Source organism: Phyllobates terribilis, unplaced genomic scaffold (assembly GCF_046119375.1).
Source record: "Phyllobates terribilis strain yellow unplaced genomic scaffold, ASM4611937v1 Scaffold_1__5_contigs__length_1240528914, whole genome shotgun sequence".
In the NCBI taxonomy this organism is placed as follows: domain Eukaryota; kingdom Metazoa; phylum Chordata; class Amphibia; order Anura; family Dendrobatidae; genus Phyllobates; species Phyllobates terribilis.
This window is the reverse complement of record NW_027362761.1, coordinates 1,216,305,682-1,216,327,395: the sequence shown is the minus strand read 5'-3', so window position 1 is coordinate 1,216,327,395 and position 21,714 is coordinate 1,216,305,682. Positions and strand designations below refer to the sequence as shown.

The following is a 21,714-nucleotide window of genomic DNA, read 5'->3' as shown; positions in this document are numbered from 1 at the left end:
GAGAGTCAATATTAAAAAAACAAAAACATTTTATTCCACTCTTCAGTCACTATTATATTGTGTGTCCAGCTCAGCATGAAAAATTTGGTGAAAGGTTATCTTTAGAGATGAGCGAACCCAAAAAGTTTGGGGGTCGTGCCATTCTTTCAATGTTCGATGCAAAACTCCGAACACGGACTACTCCCAGAAGTTAAGAGTTCCGCGGGAAGTCCGAGACAGATAGTTTTAGTTTTCAATGGAGTTGGAATACTGGTTCAAGTTCGGGTAGAGTTCTGGTACCGGAACTGAACTTTGAACTAAAGTTCAGGTCAGATTCCAGAACCCGAACTTCCACGGGTCCACTCATCCCTAGTCCTCTTTAACTCCTATTCCAGCACAGCCTCTTTACTGCCCTTATGTCCTCTTCATTTGTTTTCCTCCTTATCTGCAGGATGTCTACCAGTCCTAAGACTGTATTTGCTTTCCCCCCTCTCCACATTGTGGAGATGTGTGTACAAAATCTTGCCTTTTCTTGCTGCTCACTCTAAGGTTATGGTCATCAGTATCTGGTCAGTATCAGTATTTGTAAGCCAAAACCAGGTGAGGAATTATCAGAGAAGAAGTATAATAGGAACAAGTGCACCAATTCTGCATTTTTCACCCACTCCTGGTATTGGTTTACAAATACTTATGTGAAATACTGACCAAATACTGAACATGTGAACGTGACCTAACACTGATATAAGGGAGCTGGAGACATGTTTGCCTAATTGACTATTTTTTATGGACACATTGGAAATCCATAATAAATTACTAAGATTCTAAGTGATGAATGTCCTCAGCTTATAATTCTGATATGAGACATCGACTGCATTCCCAGTGAACTGCAAAATAATGATAATTCCATTTATATTAATCTGTGTAGGTTTCTCCAAGTTCAAAAAACTCTTGAACACATCACTTATTTTTTGGAAAAGGGGGATATGATGAGTTCCCTATTTTACAAATTGTCCATAAATTTCTGGAGGGTTCCCAACCCTGGTGGGAGAAGATGGAGGTCAGAACTGAGTCGGAGGTCAGATGGATTTTGTAGATATCTCATAAGGGTTTACAGACACTGCAGTAGCACTATGGTAACAAGGACTAATTGTAAAGTTTCTGAACTTTGCATTTTGGAAGCAAATTTACAAAAAAAAAAGTAGTAAAGCTCCTTACACAGAACCAAGTTTTGGCTTTTACCTTCCTGTTACAAGTCTTCTTTTCTCTAAGTGACTCCTTATAGCGCCCAGTAACTGATTACACATCACATCTTGCACAACAAGTGAAAGTTTCATTTTTGTGAAACAAAAGACATAACTCCACGAGTCAAAATATTACATAACTAGAAAAATTATATTAATGATCGTAAATTTTGAGAAACGAAACAGATATTTTGCAAGCTGTGTGCTGACTTTATGAATTTATTCTATTTGTAGAAGTTCTAAATCAAAATTGAAAAAAAACAAGTAAACTTGAAAATATTTATCCCACAAAAGTATCACAAGATAATAAAAATCCTGTAACTGAAGGTAACTGTTAGATGACGAGGGACCCCACCCAGGGTGACATTATGGAGAGGAAGCTGAGAGGACACCAGAGCGCAGGCTGTATTATTACTGCACCGTATGGTGGTTCTGATAGAGCGCTATTAATCTATTATGTGGCGTTATCATTTTTGGCGCAATAAAATTTCAAAGTTACTCAGTGGTGTCCAAATGCAAATATAGTGAAGTATCTGTATTGCAGGGAACCTGTCACACTGAACATGCATTGAGCCTTGCTATTTCTATACACAGGAGTCCAGTGGGCGGTCTTATTTATTGATTGACAGACTAATACGAAAAATGACCCACTGAACTCAAATGAAAAGTTTTCCGCAACTTTACAATGTATATCAATACTTTCTGCTTCTCCATAATGTCTTAGACTTAGAGATTACTTCTTCACTTGGGACTTCTTTCGATTAACCTGAAGAGAAAGACGATATACAGAATTAGAAGACCTCTAGTACATTTGGCATGGCCAAGTGAAAGGGGTTTTCCCAAAAATGCTAATTTTTGCAATAACTAACTGATCACTGGGCGTACAAGCATAGAAAGACCTGGTGATCCCAACTATGGGGTTCTGGAACCCCGGGAACGTGGCGCTGTAGAATGGAGGTGAGCATTTCTAGTCTTTGCTCCCTTCATTGTTAATGGGAGTGGTGGAAATAGCCAAGCGCTACACTTGATTTTCTCTGTCAAGTGCACGTCCACTCATTTCAAAATGGGGCTCTGAAGAGCCTCGTTCTTGGGGCTCTAGAGCCACAGTCTTGTTGTTGGCCACAGTCTTGGGTTGGACACCCAGAGATCAGCAGGTTATCTCCCATCCTATGGTTAATGGATGACTTGTAATTTTGGGAAACTCTTAAATGGACTCATGTGCTACAATCTATAGCCACCCATAGCTTCCCTGTTCATGGAGGCAGTGATCATACAGGATCTTGAATAAGGATAATAAATGATGTTTCACTGTAGTATGAACTGTACCCCAATAATCTAATTAGTCATTTGCTGTTGTTTCATGTTCATAGCTGCTAGGGTCGTGGTATCGCCCTCTGAAGACATCAAAGAAGGTGAAGCAGTGACCCTGACATGTGAGGTTCCTGGCGTCCGACCTGAAGACGTTCATTACAGCTGGTTTAAGAATAGTATCTTGATCAAAGAAAGTTCTGTGAAATCTCTCAACTTCCCAGCGGTATCCACCAATGTTGCCGGTTATTACTACTGCAAGGTGGAAAACGAGAAAGGGAGCGATTCCTCCCCGACTGTCATCATAAATGTCAAGTGTGAGTCACTCCTATCCTATATGTGACAAAAAAAAACAGCAAAATGTAATAGAAAACCACAATAAGAAAAGGAAATGACAAGTTATAAATAGAGATGAGCGTTGTTCTACTCGAACTGTTCGCCAATCTCAAATTCGAGCTGTTTTGGGCGGTGTTCGAGCCGGTCGGCGAACAAGAACGATTTGAGAAAAATTCGGCTGTTCGAGGTTATGTTCGATAACTGTTCGTGCACCAAAATCATAACTGGATTTTTTCTCAGTAATGATGAAAATTAATGTTAATACGCAGTTTGAGTGTACAGCGGGGCGGGGGGAGGGGCAGGGGATGGATCTCTGCAGGAACAATGAAGATCTCCATTTTTTTTTCTCTTTCCCGCATTTGCAGTGGGGAGGTGCAATCTGTCAGCCTATCAGCAGCGCACACACGGAGCGAACTGCTTTTTTTCACACAAGCAAGGGCATGTGTCATTGGCAGTGTATGTCACATGTCCTTGCCCTATAAGACCAAGCCATTTTCCCCGTCGCCACCATTTTCTCACTGCTGCAGCTCCGTGTTAGACGGCACCGCTGTTGCTGTGTGCGCTATACCTTGTTAATTTCAAGCCAATTTTCGCAAAAATATACAGATAGCTTGGGAGTAGGGAATAGTTGTGATTGCAGTCCTTTTAAGGACTAGGTTACAGCATTTCCTACGACTTTTATCAAGCAGGTCTGTGCTCTTAAATAGATAGATTGTGGGAGTAAAGACTAATTGTAATTGGAGTCCTTTTCAGGACTAGGTTACATCAGTTCCTATCAGTTTTTGCCAGGCAGGTCTGTGCCAGTGCTGTGCAAGTTTTTTTCACAGCATTTGGCTGAATCTAGCAAAGCTAATCCTTTTTGGCCTATTGCAGAGTGTGTTAGTCAGTGGAGTAGCCTATCTGTGTTGCAAGATATACCACCTGTGTATAGAATACCAATTTTTTTACTGCACCTAGTGAAGTAAAATCTTTTGGGCATAGCATCATTCTATTAGTCCATCTATACTGACCTCCATCAGGTTGCAAACTGAATATAATTTTTTTCTGCATCTAGCTCTGAAAAAATATTTGGCCTTCTAGCAGTGTGTGGGACTTGTTCTATTAGTCCATCTATACTGACCTCCATCAGGTTGCAAATTAAAAATAATTTTTTTCTGCATCTAACCCAGCCAATAGTTTTGGCCTAATACCACAGTTTGGCCACTCAGCTCTGCTCGGTTACCATCCATTGTTTTTTTGTGCAAACAACTCCAGAGTTGTGAATTAGTTAACCACCAAAATGAGTGGAAAAAGGCCTGCTGCTGGTGGAAAGGGGAATAGGCGTGTTGGGAAGGGGAAAAAAGGTTGTGTCCGTGGGGTAGGTGTTAAAGCAACAGTAACATCTGCAGAAGAAAGACCATCTTCCAGCCAAACTAAAATGTCTACTTCTTTTAGCGGACAATGTGATAAGATCCCTTTCTTACGGCCACGCCAATCGCTACAAATTCCAGATGAGGCACAAAAACAGCAGGTGCTTCAACGGATATCAAGTGCTCCTTTAAGTGGGCTCTCCTCCACATCAACTTCAACATCACAAATACTCCAGTCCTCAAAGGTGTCACCCCAATCGCACTTGCTTCCTCACAGCTCCCAAATCTCCAGCTGCCCGTCTGAGTATGAGGTAGAACAGATGGTTGAGTCTGCAGAGCTGTTTACTCATACTATAGCCTGGGAATCAGAGGTCGACTCCAGCGCTTCTGTGAATCCAGACGAGGAAATGATCTGCACTGATGCCCAGAATCTTTATGAGTCGGATCCAGGACCAGACGCAGAAGGTTCTGATCATAATGTAGACCCTCATTCCCAAACTGTAACTCCTGTTGGTGGAGACAATGAGGAAGACGATGATAAGACTCAAATACCTGATTGGAGCGACAACTTTAGTTTTTTGTCAGGGCAGGAACAGGTTGGCTCTGAGGACGACGGGTGTGATAACGCACAGGGTGATGATGATGAGGTCGGAGATCCCACTTACTGTCAACCCACAGTCAGCCAAGAGATGAGGTCAGCAGAGGAGGTGGAGGAAGATGCTAGTGACGACGAGGTCAGGTTGCGCCTTCCTGGACAGAGACGTAGTACTGGAAGCACGTCAACAACTGCATCCTCAAACACAACTCTGCCTCTCACCACAAGTCGTGGTGGCTCTTCAGGTCGCATGGGTGCTAAGCCTTGCATAGCCTGGGCATTTTTTCAGATCGATAAAGATGACCCAACTCGTGTTATCTGTAACATTTGTCAGCAAAAGCTAAGTAGAGGCCAAAAAATACATAGTTTGAGTACTTCATGCATGAACCGGCACATGGACATGAAGCATAAGTTGCAGTGGGAAGCTCACTGTGCTACAATGCGGTCTAGCCGGCCGGGCCAACCACCGTCTGCCATATCTTGTGCATCCGCGGCCTCTTCATCCTCTGTGACTGGGGGGACAGCAGTCACACCTGTTTTGGGGCGCAGACCTGCCACCTCTTTACCCGCAACAGCCAGCGTGATTGGCAGGTCATCATTTTCTTTGGAGGTGGTAACACCAGCTGGTCTTGAGCGCTGTCCGACATCGATAGCACCACCTTTGGATCAAGGCAACCTAACATGTCCGCCTGCATCTTCCTCACAGACCGGCAGTTTGCCGGGGACACCCTTATCAACCCCGTCTAAGCACAATAGCCAGCCCTCGGTCCCTCAGATGTGGACAAGTAAAAGACCATTTCCTCCTAGCCATGAGAAAGCTAAGAGGTTGAATTTCACCATCTACAAGCTCTTGGCTACAGAAATGCTGCCTTTCCGCCTGGTGGACACAGAGGATTTTCGAGACCTTATGTCCGTCGCAGTGCCCCAGTACCAGATGCCCAGTCGGCACTACTTCTCAAAGAAAGGTGTGCCTGCGCTCCACCAGCATGTCGCACACAACATCACCGCTTCTTTGAGAAACTCTGTGTGTGACAGGGTGCATTTCACCACAGACACTTGGACGAGTAGGCATGGACAGGGGCGTTACATGTCGCTGACTGGGCACTGGGTAACTATGGTGACAGCAGGACAAGGGGCTGCTGTCCAAGTCTTGCCGTCCCCACGAGTTGTGCGTCAATCCTCTTTATGTCATTTTTCCTCCACTGCTTCTGCCTCCTCAACCTCCTCTCGGTCTTCCACCTGCACCCAAAGCCTGTCTGGTCATGCCACAAGCTTTCTAACTGCGCAGAAGGGATCCTGCACACCTCCTTACTATGCTGGCAGTAGGGCTCAACGTCATCAGGCGGTTTTTACATTGAAATGTCTGGGAAATGTGAGTCACACAGCTGAGGAGTTGTGGTCAGCTCTGGAGAACCAATTTCATGAATGGTTGTCTCCACTGGACCTGAAACCAGGGAAGGCCGTGTGCGACAATGCTGCAAACCTGGGTGCGGCCCTTCGCCGGGGCAATGTCACACACGTGCCTTGTATGGCTCACGTGTTGAACCTGGTTGTCCAGCAATTTTTAGCCCACTATCCCAGACTAGATGGCCTTCTGCAGAGGGCACGGTCGCTGTGTGCTCACTTCCGCCGTTCGCATCCCGCAGCTCAGCGACTTACATCTCTACAGAAGTCGTTGGGCCTGCCACTTCACCGGCTAAAATGCGATGTGCCTACCCGGTGGAATTCAACTCTGCACATGTTGCAGCGACTGTGGCAGCACCGACAAGCCCTGGTGCAATACGTTCTGACGTATAGCCTGGGCCAACGAGATTCAGAGGTGGGGCAAATCACGCTGGAGGAGTGGTCTCAGATCAGGGACCTATGCACCCTTCTGCACAGTTTTGAAATGGCGACGAAGATGTTTAGTGCTGACGATGCCATTATCAGCATGACTATTCCGGTGATTTACATGCTGGAGCACATGTTAAACAGAATTCGGAGTCAGGTGGTGGCACAAGAGGAGGTGGAGGAAGTAGAGGAGGAGGAGTTGTATGCGGAAGGGCTAACATCTGCAAGGTCCAGACGGTCGGCAGCACCAGGGCGGCAGGCATGTGAGGGTGGGGGAGATGATTTTACCAGGGCGCATGGTAGCAGCCAAACTAGTGAGGAAGGTGCAGGAGCCCAGGAAGAAGTGGAGGACGAACTGATGGAAGACTCATCAGATGAGGGAGACCTTGATCACATTTCTGTTGTGCGAGGTTGGGGGGAGAGGTCAGAGGAAGGAAGCATGATTGTTACCTCGCCACCAACACAACAGGGACTTGGTGCTCCTGGATGCGCAACACACATGAGTGCCTTCTTGCTGCACTACCTGCAACATGACCCTCGAATTGTGAGAATTAGAAATAATCCTGACTACTGGGTTGCCACACTGTTAGATCCCCGGTACAAAAGTAAATTTGCAGAAATTATTCCTGCCATAGAAAGGGATGCACGCATGCAGGAGTATCAGCAGAGACTGTTGCAGAATCTTACATGTGCTTTTCCACAAAATACCAGTGGTGCACGTAGTGAATCTCACAGTTCCAACTTGCCAACCGTGGTCTGTATGGAATTGTTCAATAAAGGGCCCAAAATTAAGATAACATAGATGGGAGAGGTCTCTATGAATAGGAATTCCTAAGTATTTGATACCCTGTGAGGGCCAGGCAAAGGGAAAGTTGGACTGGATGGAATCCTATATGGATTTGGGGAGGGAGACATCGAGGGCCTCAGACTTCGCTGCATTGATTTTAAAATTTTACCATGTAACAAAGTGATCTATTTCAGCCATAACAGCAGGGATGGATATATGTGATTGAGTGATATATACTAGGACATCATCAGCAAATAGAGAGCACTTGTACTCGGTGCCTCCCACCTCAATCCACCTAATATTGGGGTTATGGCGAATTGATGAGAGCAGGTGCTCCGTCACTAGGATGTATAAGAGAGGGGACAGAGGACATCCCTGCCTTGTCCCATTGGTGATTGTGAAAGGTGATGAAAATGTTCTGACGCACCCCCTGGGCCTTGGGACACCCGGAGCCGGACCCTTTTTGGTGGATGCTGGTGGTTGTAGTCTTCGTGGCGGCGATCCGGTTCCGTGGCTCAGGGCGGTCAAACCAGTGGCGGAACTATTTATGTGGTTTTGATGTTTAAATGTCCGACTACGCCACCCGTGGATTGCGGTCAGAGTGAACCGCCGCTACAGGGCAGACCGCTAAGGCTGGTGTTGTGGGTGCAGCAGAGCGTAGCATAACTCCCCACGGGAGGAGTATAGCCTCAGGGCAGTGTATGCGGAGGATGGGGGTGATGGTGCAGGGCAGCAGCAGTAACGACACGGAGTCAGTGATGCAGTTCAGGGCCTTTACTCACAGTTCTTATTATCCAGACCACGTCTGCAGGTAACGGCTGCCCACGTCGTACTGTGCTCACCAGGTGAGGGGCTCAGACAACTCCCAGATAACTTTGGAGCGCTTCACAGGACCCCCTTTGTGTGTCCTTTGTCTGGCCTTTCTTACCAACACTTCTGTCCGGCTGCCTCGGGCCTCCTCTTGGTAAACTTGGCGCCAGTTTCCCTGACCCTATGTGGTGCCTTCCTAGCGGGTGGAGCAAGGGGCTGCGCCACATAAAATGTCAGAGCCTCCGGTTTCTAGCTGAGGGTCGTTTCCTGCCTCCACTAGTTCGGGGACCGGTCTCCCCCTTTGGCCTGACCCCTCCACGCAGGTGGATTCGGACGTGCGGTGGCGACTCGCCCGTCCGCACCCCTGGGATCCCTTCATTCCTCGTTCCTGGAGCCTTCTCCGCTCCTCTTCCTTCCTTCTCCCTCTTGCAGGCCTGGGCCTCTGTTACTAGGCCCGCCTCCGGAGCAGAGCTCATGCAGAGCCCCTGCTCCCTGCCACTTCTGCTCAGACTTCTCTGCACTGAACTAAGATGGTGCCCACCTTTTATACTCCCTTCTCAATGCACCCAGGAACTGCTTCCTCCCTGCTCCTGCACTTCAGGGTTCCCCTTCCTCAGTGTTCCCTCCCCCCACTCCAGCCAGGGACAGGGACTGTCGTGCCCATCTCAGGGGCATATTGGTCGCCCTGCCCCACGGCAATGTGGTGTAATGCATGCAGGTGTCGGGTCCTGATCCACACTCCATCCTTATCTGAGAGTGAGATATCACACCTCTGGGTGAGGTGCAATACGTCTGTAGCAACCGAGCCCTCAGGGTGCTACAGTTCCATTTATCTTCAGCCTAGGTGACGTATTGCGATACAGGGCCGTGATTTTGGCTATAAAAGGGTCCCCTAGACCCCTACCCCAAGCTTTTTAAGAGAATCATATATGGCGTGCCAGGAGACTCTATGGAATGCTTTCTCAGCATCCAACGAGAGTATCTAATTACAAATTTTTAACTGCATCTAGCCCAGGAAATACTTTGTGCCTAGTAGCAGGGTCTGCTAGTCAGCGGATTATCCCGGCTGTTAAGCAAGCTACACCACCTGTAGTTTGGACACTTCATTTTTTCAAAGGAAATGCTTCGGGACCACGGGATACTCAGTGAAGAGCATCAGGAGGCACCCCAAGGCATAGGGGCTCGGACTGGCAGTAGGATGCCTTGCGGTGGACAGCCGAGCTCGATCCTTATAAAAGCTTTTTAACTGCAGCAGCTTTAGTGGACGCTACTGGAGCTGGAATTACGCGGCTGCTGGCATGAGACTTGCCCTCCACTAGATCCTTGTAAATGGATTTAAAGTGTATTTATTCAAATTAGAGAGACAATTTAAATTAAAAAGCTTAGAGCTGCCTCCACCACAGGGGGGCTCGCCGACCCACCAGCGGACAGGCACCAGTATTGGGAGAGGGGGGCTGGCCGTCAGGGTTCACCGCGGCACTGGCACAAACCCGGCGACACGGAGGTGGCACGGGCAGGAGCGGACTGAACGTGTCGGCTTCTCACTTTTTGGATTTTAGAAGGGCATGACATGCCTATATCTGTGTCTCCCCCTCCTTTTACTCCTCCACCTCTTTTCTTTTCGCATGACTATATGTACTTGTCACTTTTCCATGTGTTAGTTGTGTCTTCTGAGCAGTTTGTCAGCTTTTGGACACCTTTGAAGGTGTTTTCTATGTGTTTCTATGTGTTTTTGTTTGCCTGCCATTGGTTTTAACGGTGTTCGAAGGTGTTCGACGAACAGTTCGACGAACAGTTCGGCGAACACACGGGTGTTCGACGAACCGAACCGAACTCGAACACTACGGGGGTGGCTCAACACTAGTTATAAATAGTCTTTATTGTTACCGCAGATCCTCCAAGAATCCCATCACTCTCCTCGTTCCTAGAGACTCAACGTGGCAACTTGGCGATAATCCACTGCACCGTGGACAGCAATCCCTTCTCAGAGCTAATGATGTACAAGGATGGAAATCTAAGAGGAAACTCCAGTTCTCATGGTACTCCCAGCGAGAGAGTGCAGGTCGTATCAACTCGGAATTCTCTAAGCCTGAAGATCCAGGATGTGACCTTAGCCGATGAAGGGTTGTACAGCTGTATCGCTAAGAATCCGATAGGAAACTCATCGACAAGCCTTCAGTTCACAGTGGAAAGTTAGTAGATAAAGATGGTGAAGATGGGGTCCGATCTGGGCAAAAGGGGGCTACTGAGCGTCAAGAGTTGTTAGTGCATGTGATTTAGCGTCCAACTGAGCTCCATTCCGGAATCCCATCAGTTGTATTGGGCAAAGGGGTTTCTTTGCCGTCTTTCCCATTTGCTGTATCCCACATTTGGTAATTTGGCCATGGCATTTTGTAAATGTGCATATTCTTACATACCCATATCCATAGCCATCTTATTGACTCTACCCAATGGGTTTTATATCCTTACTTCCAGATCCCAACACATTATGGGCCAACTGACCGATTAAAACTTTTTTTGGAATGTGGGAGAAATCAGATGCAGAAACCTAGAAAGAACATGTGAATATTGGGTTCCATCCCTTAACTTAATTCTACAGTTGCTTTTTTTCAATATTTGGATATGTTATTTCTGATAAAAGTAGAATTCCCATTGATTGACAGCCAAGATTTACAGATTTGATATTATTTTTTTTTTACAGCTGCTAGGGTGGTAATCACACCATCACCTGAGACAGAAGAAGGCAAAGAGGTCACCTTGACGTGTATAGCAACCCGGGGCTCCGAGAAATTGACCACCTATTCCTGGTATAAGGACAACAAAAGGCTAAAAGAAGATATGAGAGAGAAAGAACTTGTCTTCTACAGATTGTCGAGAACGGACTCAGGTTCCTACTTCTGCAAAGCTCACAACAGCCAAGGAAGCAGCAGCTCCCCCCCGGTGACTCTGCGCGTCCTCTGTAAGTTTCATTTCTTCTAACATCCTGAGAGTAGAAACCCCCTAATATAATATTTTATTGGGGGGGAGGGGTCACTCTATTTTGGATCCTCTTTTCTTGGCCGGATGAGAGAAGGGTTAGAAATGATGAATTGTTCTGTCCTACATGACACATAGATCCACTGATCAGAATGGACACTGTGCAATGCTTCACTTGCCCTGTAGGGGCGCTGCTGGGGAACTGAACACTTAGCTTTCCCCATGGATAACATCTGATTTCTGGGGTCCATCGGGGGGGGGGGGGGGATCTTTTCGGATCTGCTTATCGTAAAAGAATCTTTAACAAACTTACCTCTCAACCTTTCTTTTCCTACTTTTTTTCCTGCCAGTCACCGCCATTCTAGTCCTCTTGACAGTGCGCTAAGAGACGCCGGGCAGCGCATGCACAGCTTTAGGTCCTCCAAGCTACCATGATTGATAGCAGTAGCGGCCAATCAGGGGTCCAGGTGACTGATCACACTATGGGTTCGGTTTGATTTGCCAATCAGTGGTCTGGAGCCCTCTTTAAAGAGAATTTGTCAGCAGGTTTTGCTATGTAATCTGACAGCAGAATGATATAGGGGCAGAGCCCCTGATTCCAGTGATGTATCACTTAGTTTACTGGGTGCAGCAGTTGTGATAGGATCATAGGTTTCTGTGCTGCAGATCTAGCAGAGCTCTGAATGCTGAGTTCTGTTTAGCTCCGCCCACACCCCTGATTGGCAGCTTTCAGTGTACACTGTGCATAGGCAGAAAACTGCCAGTCAGTGATAGGAGCGGGGTTGGACCAGGAGGCCCGAGACACCTTGTCCTGCAGTGATAATATCCTGCTGATAAAACACTGATTTTATTGAAACCGCAAAGACCAGCCCAGTAAGTGATATATCGCTGTAATCAGGGTCTCTGCCCCTACATCATACTGCTCTCAGATTACATAGCAAAATCAGATGCCCCTTACAGCCCCTCCTTGTCTTTCTCCATGCCAGCTTCTGTATCTTCCCTTTACAGCCCGGCACAGGACACCGACAGATTATTCTTGTGTTCGTGTCCACCTGTGAATCCCGTGGGGGCTTATTCTGAAATGACCCTAAACTGTTTCACTCGTCGCAGTCTTTAACCCTTTATGACCAGGCGATTTTCTAGTCATTGCCAATTTGTTTGTTTTTTCCTCCTTCTCTTCCAAGAGCCAGAACTTTTTTTTTACATTTTTACATTTTTCTTCTTTTTTTTTTTTTTTTTTAAATCTATAGCCATACGAGGGCTTTTCATTTATTTTGCAGGACGAGTTTTAATTTTTAATGAAACCCTTCATTTTACCATAAAACGTACTTTAAAATGGGAAAAACATTTCAAGAGCAATGAAACGGTGAAAAAAAAAACCCCACAATTCCACCGTTGTATTTTAAGTCTTGAAAGCCGTGTACGTTGTGCGGGACATATGACCCGGCGATGGGGTTCTCTAGGTGAGTCCAATTATGGCGAATCTGAACTTGTAACGTTTTCTATTATTTAAATGATAGAAAAAAACTTTCGGAATCTTCAAGTTTGTAACGAAAAAAAAAAAATTAGATTTGTGTCTCCATTTTCTAAAACCAATAACGTTTCGATTTTATCCATTAATGAACCGGACTGACGGATGTATTTTTTTACCATGTTTTGCTTGTTTGTTTTTTTAAATCATTTTGGGGCACATAGAAAATTCCAGTGACTTTTATGTCAGCTCCCTGCTATTGTCTGGATCTTTAAGCACTACTTCATTTAATCTCCTGCTTTGTTCTTTTTTTGGAATGTTAGAGATATTTAGGCAAACTTAGTCTCCATACGTCTATCAGATGAATTTTTTGAAGTCTATTTTTAAGTTTAGCAAGGGCTTTCTGCGAGAAGGCTGTTTTCCCTATGGAGGTGTCCATATTCGATTCAAGTGCTGTATTAAAATCTACTCCTAGAATTAGAACCCCCTCCATAAAGTCCTGAAGTAAGTCCATTGCTTCAATGAGCCAGGTGATCTGACCGCTGTATCTACCCTCTTCATCTTTTAAGTTGGTCAAGTAAGATGAAGGGAATTTGGCTATTTATTCCGATGCTGACTCCTTTTGACTTACCCGATTTGGAGGGGCTATGAATCCATTTGGAAAAGTGTGTTTTAGGAAGTGAGAAGGTTTGAGAGGGTTCTGTCGGCGAAGAGGGAACACGCGGTCTTGGTGGTCTGCTTCGTGTCATTGCTCGGACCAATTAGTAGATTGTAGGTGGGGGGGGGGCAGAAAGGAGGTCAAGGAAAATGGGAACAAACATTAGAACCTTAAGAATATAGAACTTTTTCCGAAATCTGGAAGTTAAATATCTAATGAATAAGTCTGCACCTTCTGTCGAGGTGACAGACATTGAATTCACTAGCAACATATTTCACTAACATCATGCGTCAAAGACAACACAAGAACTCTGCATCAGAAAATTGGATTATAGCTAGTAATGAGCGACCATGCTCGGTGCTCGCCGAGTATTTCTGGGGTTGCTCGGCGGAAGCTCGGGTCTCCTCCCTGCATGTTTGGCGCCAATTAACATGCAGAGATTGCCTGCTCTCACTGTAATGTCGCAGCCATGTTGGTTGTGGGCATTACAGTGATTGGCTGGCCGCACAGCGTCATCAGGTCTATATCAGACCTGGCGCCGCCATGCTCGTCACAGTCACTCCGGATCAGACAGTGTAGGGAGAGCGGCTGCTGCGTCAGGGAGAGAGTCGCTTGTTTCTAGTTAGTGTAGGTATACCAGACTATATTAGAGACACATATCCATCTCAACAAACAGTCCTTCTGAGGACTAATCCATCTGTAGAGATATCAGGCAGACAGTGTATATAGACAAAAACCAAAAGACTCTGTTCTGGAGAAAGAAATTGCAATACGGGAGAGAGGAGAAACCTTTGCTCCCGAAATGAATGATAATAAAATCTATAAGTAAGTATTCGCCAAACAGACACATATAAGGGAAATTGGAAAAATGATTCTTTATTGAAGAAAATGTATAAATATCATATAAATTACAATCAAATTAAAATACAAGATGAGGACAAAAGGGGAGAGAGGATAGCTAGAGAGTAGTATAATGAGATGACTGGTATAGCAAAGAGACTAACACCCCAAAAAAGCATTCAGAATACGACAGATGTACAGTGTTAGTCTCTTTGCTATACCAGTCATCTCATTATACTACTCTCTAGTCTCTGAGGCGAGGCGAGCTCACACACGTTCCATGCCTGGCCCATGTGCTTAATCTCATGGTTCAGCGGTTTCTCAAATCCTACCCGGAGCTGCCGGATCTGCTGGTTAAAGTACACCGCCTGTGTGCCCATTTTAGAAAGTCACCTACTGCTTCCGCCGCCCTTGCCATGTTTCAGCAGCGTTTGCAGCTTCCGGCTCACAGACTGGTATGTGATGTCCCCACGCGTTGGAACTCTACACTGCAGATGTTGGGAAGGATTTGTGAGCAGAAGAGGGCAGTTGTTGAGTACCAGCATCAACAAGGCTGTCGGTATTCAGTTCAGACTCCACCAAAATGGTGAGAGGTGATGACGCCATAATTAAAGTTACCATCCCAGTTCTTTATCTTCTGAAACACTCTCTGCTCACAATCAAAGAGGAAGCATTGCAGGCAGAGCACAATGAGATGGAGCAAGGAACCATACAGGGTGATTACACACAGCCCAGCCTCATCTCATCCCAATGTGGATTTGGTGACAATGCGGAAGAGGAGGAGGAGGAGGAAGAACAGGAGATAGTTTCATGCGCTATAGACGGTACTACCTGCACAACTGTCATACCGTCTGTTCACCGTGGATGGCCAGAGGACAGAAAGGAGGAGGAGGAGGAGAGCATGGTCAGTCATCCTTTTGGTGAGGACATGGAAGTCTTGCCTGTTAGTAGTCTGGCACGCATGGCTGAGTTTATGTTACGCTGCCTTTCCCATGACCCTTGTGTTCTCAAAATTTTGCGTGACAGTCATTACTGGTTGGTGACAGTTCTTGACCCACACTACAAGGAGAACTTTATATCGCTTATTCCTGAGGCGGACAGGTCTACAAAAATGGGGCAGTACCAAAAGGCCCTTGTTGCTGAACTATTAAAAAAATTCCCATCTGAAAATGCTGGGGGCAGAAGTCACAGTTCGTTGGACAACCAAGGAGTACAGGCGAGAGCGTCACAAATGCAATCCAGCAGAGGCAGGGGAACACTGTCAAAGTTCTGGGACAGTTTTCTCAGACCCTCCCATCGCACAGGCCCTGAGGCGCGGGGTACTCTCACAAGGAGTGCAAAGTTTGGGAAGATGCTGAGAGAGTACCTTGCCAACGTCCTCCATGATTCCTCTGTGCCTCATAATTATTGGGTATCCAAGCTGGTTACGTGTAATGAAGTGGCTCTCTATGCCGTGGAGGTCCTGGCCTGCCCTGCCGCTAGTGTTTTATCAGAGCGGGTTTTTAGTGCCACTGGTGGAATTATAACTGATAAGCGCATCCGTCTGTCAACTGAAAATGCTAACAGGCTGACTCTTATAAAAATGAACAAGGGCTGGATTGGGCCAGACTTCTCAACACCACCGAATGATAGCAGCGTACCATAAACTCAAATCTAGTGTCTTTTTTTGGGTGCTGTATTCCCATGCACCTCTTCACACCCACACATGGGTATACGCTTCCTGATTTTGGCTATTTGCTCTTGTCCTCCTCCTCCTCATCCTCATCCTCCACCACCATATCACCAGGTTGACCGTGGTCCATGATGCAACACCCACTTTTTTTTTTTAAAGGGTGTTTATGATGCCCGTAAAAAAAAAATGTATACAGTATGTTCATGTATAGCCCCCAGGGGTAAATGTTTGTCAGCCAATATACTTATTGCATAGGCATTACAAGTATAGGAGACCCCCTCCTTTCTAATGGGAACATTTTTTTATGAGGCCTTCTAAGTCTCTTCCAAAGGGCATTGGAGTGCCTCCCAATTTTTGGCAGCCCTTGCACTCATTGCATAGGCCAACACTATGGGAGACCCTCTCCTTTCTAATGGGATTTTGTCATTACTGTGTCCCTGCTCTATGTGTCTTTAAATTCTTAGTGGGGTTTTTCCTAAATTTGGTCAGCCGTTGGACTCACTGCATACCTACCCTATAACTGCATAGGAGAAAGAAAAAGAACCACTGGAAAAAAGTATATATAACATGGAATATATGTTAGAATCCAGTCTCTGGCATAAAATCCAAGTAATGGCAGACCATTCGGTATAAATACACAAAAAAAGAAAGAAGAACAACCGAACATCCCGTCCATGAATCAATGGAAAATGGAAGGACAATTTATAGATGATAAAATACCTTTATTGATTAACATAGTGGTACACCATACAAAAAAAGAGAATTACGTACGTAAACTGGCATGTTAGTTACTTCATAATTTTGACTTAAAGGCAACCAATTAGGACAGTAGGTCCTCTATCCACCCAATCCAAGTCATGTCATATCATACCTGTGGATAGTAGGCCAGTCGCGTAGCGTAAACCCCGACGCGCGTTTCGGACCGCCATCCTTCGTCAGGGGACTACTACCCACAGGTATGATATGACATGACTAACTGATACACTGACTACTGACCTCTGTCCACTCCTCCCTAGACTTAGGACAAATGCAGTTTTGGCATCACTTTTTGGAAATATGACTATACACATCTTTGGTATATTTTGTATGATCTATACATATAAATTGCAGCACTGACATATTTATTCCTTATGAGCATACTATCAACATTATTGTCTATTTCTAGTTTTTTCCCTTGTGCTTGGCTGCCAATGCCCAGCCTTTTCTATAATATTATATCGTTTGCATCGTCTGTTGTTATATTTTCTTGCTAACTTAGAGGATTGGGTGGATAGAGGACCTACTGTCCTAATCGGTTGCCTTTATGTCTAAATTATGAAGTAACTAACATGCCAGTTTGCGTACGTAATTCTCTTTTTTTGTATGGTGTACCACTATGTTAATCAATAAAGGTATTTTACCATCTATAAATTGTCCTTCCATTTTCCATTGATTCATGGACTGGATGTTCGGTTATTCTTCTTTCTTTCTTTTTTTTTTCCAATAACTGTATAGCAGATTCTCTCCTTTCTAATGGGAATTTGTTGTTACTGTGGCCCTGCTCTATGTGTCTTTAAATTGTTAGTGGGGTTTTTCCCAAATTTGGTCAGCCGTTGGACTCACTGCATACCTACCCTATAACTGTATAGCAGACTCTCTCCTTTCTAATGGGAATTTGTCATTACTGTGGCCCTGCTCTATGTGACTTTAAATTGTTAGTGGGGTTTTTCCCAAATTTTGGCAGCCCTTGCAGTCACAGCATGGGCATTACCACTATAGGAGAACCGCTCCTTTATAATGGGAAAAAAAATTTTACTGAGACCCTCCTCTATGTCTCTTCAAAGGGGTATTGGGTTGTGTCCGAATTTTTGGCAGCCCTTGCAGTCACTGCATAAGCTATAACAGTATAGAAGACCCACTTATTAAAATGGGAACAACAAAGTATAGCCAGCTGATGGCTCTCTGACAATAGCGAGGGCCGACTGCTTGCCTTTTAAGAATAGTAAGGGCTGCCTGATGGCCCTATAAAAATAGGCTTTGTGACTTTCAGAGTCCCTCCATAATAAATGAAACAGGATGTGTCTGATAATGTGTCACACACCACATTGCCAGATATGGTTGTAAAATGTTAAAATGACATTTCCCGGTGAATGCATTTGTCTTAAAAAATAACGTAAAATAAACAGTAGGATCTTTCTTTAGTATAAAAAACAGCGTCACCAATTTAACCTCAATGTAATTACATTGTTCAGCTCCTGCACCTCCTACTCCATCTCCTAAATGACTACATCAGTCACAAGCTGACAGCACTGCAGCACTGCCTTGGCCAAGCAGCAACAGGCTGTGCTGAAGAAAACATGCTTAATGCTTAATTGACAAACCGGCCAGCGCTGCAGAGTTGTTGAAAGCTGTAACACAGCAGCCTGATCTGTGGCTCTCACCTCTGAACATACAGCCAGGCATGGTCGTGTGTGACAATGGGCGGAACCTGGTGACGGAGAAACGACAGCCGGAGTAGATTCGGTTTCCCTCTATGCCAGTCCTTTCACCGAGCTAAAAAAATATGGCTGTGGTGAAATCCAACTCCCACTGAGAAGCTGTTTCAGATTGAAAAACATTGTGCCCACCAGAGGATTTGATTCTGAGGACTCACCTTTCTCCCCAGCTCAAGAGCCCCATAGCAGCTGCAAAGTTAGCGCTATCATGAACTCTCCTGAGGTAGAAGCCAAGGCACACCAGAGGATTCTCTGGTGGGACAGTCCAACCCTGCCGAGAAGCAGTCCTGGCCAAGAAAAAGTGTGTGGGAAGGTTACTGGACACTCTATGGCTGCTTTTTTACTGAGGTGGAAACCCATGCAAACATGGGGAGAACATACAAAGTCCTTGCAGATGTTGTCCTTGCTGGGATTTGAACCCAGGATTCCAGTGCTGCAAGGCTTCAGTGCTAACCACTGATCCAATGTGCTGTTGTTCACCCTCTAATATCTAACAGGCTGGAGAAACTTGCACCTATTGCCACTCTATCTTCAGCTCCTTTGTGAGAAACTAATGTATTTGGGCAGCCACTCAGTTTACCAAATAAAATTCCTGAGAAGGAAATTGGGGATGGCTTTGCTACTGGTACTGGGGGCAGTCCTAATACCATGGCGTCGTACAATAGTTTACCGGAAATATTCCAGGCTGGTAGGATGCAAGCAAATTTCCACAGAAAATCACCAGCAGTAATATTCAGGGACGTGCGCTTGTAGAAGGCAGAGAAAACACCTGGAGAAATAGTGATGGCTAGGGACCAAGTATGGACACGAGGCATGAGGTTGTGAAAAGCTTCCGCCTCCACGAGCCTAAAAGGCCACATTTCAAGTGCAAGCAGCTGCCCAGAAATCTGGCAAATTAGTATTGCAACCTGTGGGTGGGTGGCTGGCTGCATACTTGCGCTTGCATTCCAAGTAAAAGAAAACTAAGCAGATGGTGGCCTCTATCATCATCATGGCCTCACCTCGGCACTATGAACTCTCCTTAAGGAGAAGCCAGGGCCCACCGGAGGAGTTTCCGGTTTTCTGGTGGGTCCGTCCAACCCTGCCGAGAAGAAGCCCTGGCTAAGAAAAGTGTGGGGGAAAGTTCCCGGACACTCTATGGCTGCTTTTTTAATGTGGATTGGACGTGCTTATTAGTGTTGAGCCACCCCCGTAGTGTTCGAGTTCGGTTCGGTTCGTCGAACACCCGTGTGTTCGCCGAACTGTTCGTCGAACTGTTCGTCGAACACCTTCGAACACCGTTAAAACCAATGGCAGGCAAACAAAAACACATAGAAACACATAGAAAACACCTTCAAAGGTGTCCAAAAGCTGACAAACTGCTCAGAAGACACAACTAACACATGGAAAAGTGACAAGTACATATAGTCATGCGAAAAGAAAAGAGGTGGAGGAGTAAAAGGAGGGGGAGACACAAATATAGGCATGTCATGCCCTTCTAAAATCCAAAAAGTGAGAAGCCGACACGTTCAGTCCGCTCCTGCCCGTGCCACCTCCGTGTCGCCGGGTTTGTGCCAGAGCCGCGGTGAACCCTGACGGCCAGCCCCCCTCTCCCAATACTGGTGCCTGTCCACTGGTGGGTCGAGCGAGCCCCCCTGTGGTGGAGGCAGCTCTAAGCTTTTTAATTTAAATTGTCTCTCTAATTTGAATGAATACACTTTAAATCCATTTACAAGGATCTATTGGAGGGCAAGTCTCATGCCAGCAGCCGCGTAATTCCAGCTCCAGTAGCGTCCACTAAAGCTGCTGCAGTTAAAAAGCTTTTATAAGGATCGAGCTCGGCTGTCCACCGCAAGGCATCCTACTGCCAGTCCCAGCCCCTGTGCCTTGGGGTGCCTCCTGATACTCTTCACTGAGTATCCCGTGGTCCCGAAGCATTTCCTTTGAAAAAATTAAGTGTCCAAACTACAGGTGGTGTAGCTTGCTTAACAGCCGGGATAATCCGCTGACTAGCAGACACTGCTACTAGGCACAAAGAATTTCCTGGGCTAGATGCAGTTAAAAATTTGTAATTAGATACTCTCGTTGGATGCTGAGAAAGCATTCCATAGAGTCTCCTGGCACGCCATATATGATTCTCTTAAAAAGCTTGGGGTAGGGGTCTAGGGGACCCTTTTATAGCCAAAATCACGGCCCTGTATCACAATACGTCACCTAGGCTGAAGATGAATGGAACTGTAGCACCCTGAGAGCTCGGTGGCTACAGAGGTATTGCACCTCACCCAGAGGTGTGATATCTCACTCTCAGGTAAGGATGGAGTGTGGATCAGGACCCGACACCTGCATGCATTACACCACATTGCCGTGGGGCAGGGCGACCAATATGCCTCTGAGATGGGCACGACAGTCCCTGTCCCTGGCTGGAGTGGGGGGAGGGAACATTGAGGAAGGGGAACCCTGTAGTGCAGGAGCAGGGAGGAAGCAGTTCCTGGGTGCATTGAGAAGGGAGTATAAAAGGTGGGCACCATCTTAGTTCAGTGCAGAGAAGTCTGAGCAGAAGTGGCAGGGAGCAGGGGCTCTGCATGAGCTCTGCTCCGGAGGCGGGCCTAGTAACAGAGGCCCAGGCCTGGAAGAGGGAGAAGGAAGGAAGAGGAGTGGAGAAGGCTCCAGGAACGAGGAATGAAGGGATCCCAGGGGTGCGGACGGGCGAGTCGCCACCACACGCCCGAATCCACCTGCGTGGAGGGGTCAGGCCAAAGGGGGAGACCGGTCGCCGAAACTAGTGGAGGCAGGAAACGACCCTCAGCTAGAAACCGGAGGCTCTGACATTTTATGTGGCGCAGCCCCTCGCTACACCCGCTAGGAAGGCACCACATAGAGTCAGGGAAACTGGCGCCAAGTTTACCAAGAGGAGGCCCGAGGCAGCCGGACAGAAGGGTTGGTAAGAATGGCCAGACAAAGGACACACAAAGGGGGTCCTGTGAAGCGCTCCAAAGTTATCTGGGAGTTGTCTGAGCCCCTTACCTGGTGAGCACAGTACGACGTGGGCAGCCGTTACCTGCAGACGTGGTCTGGATAATAAGAACTGTGAGTAAAGGCCCTGGACTGCATCACTGACTCCGTGTCGTTACTGCTGCTGTCCTGCACCATCACCCCCATCCTCCGCATACACTGCCCTGAGGCTATACTCCTCCCGTGGGGAGTTAAGCTACGCTCTGCTGCACCCACAACACCAGCCTCAGCGGTCTGCTCTGCAGCGGCGGTTCACTCTGACCGCAATCCACGGGTGGCGTAGTTGTACATTTAAACATCAAAACCACATAAATAGTTCCGCCACTGGTTTGACCACCCTGAGCCACGGAACCGGGTCGCGCCACGAAGACTACAACCACCAGCATCCACCAAAAAG

The 21,714-nt window shown here is 46.4% G+C and overlaps 1 protein-coding gene across 3 annotated transcripts in view; it reads left to right on the top strand.

Moving 5' to 3' along the window:
* Positions 1-21,714, top strand: part of SIGLEC1 (sialic acid binding Ig like lectin 1) — a 152,155-nt gene that overhangs the window by 50,270 nt on the left and 80,171 nt on the right. For all 3 annotated transcript variants that reach the window (XM_073649743.1, XM_073649734.1, XM_073649725.1), the window contains exons 6-8: positions 2,591-2,845; positions 10,128-10,427; positions 10,937-11,194. In XM_073649743.1, coding sequence (XP_073505844.1) covers positions 2,591-2,845; positions 10,128-10,427; positions 10,937-11,194 — 813 coding nt within the window. The remainder of the gene's footprint in view (positions 1-2,590; positions 2,846-10,127; positions 10,428-10,936; positions 11,195-21,714) is intronic.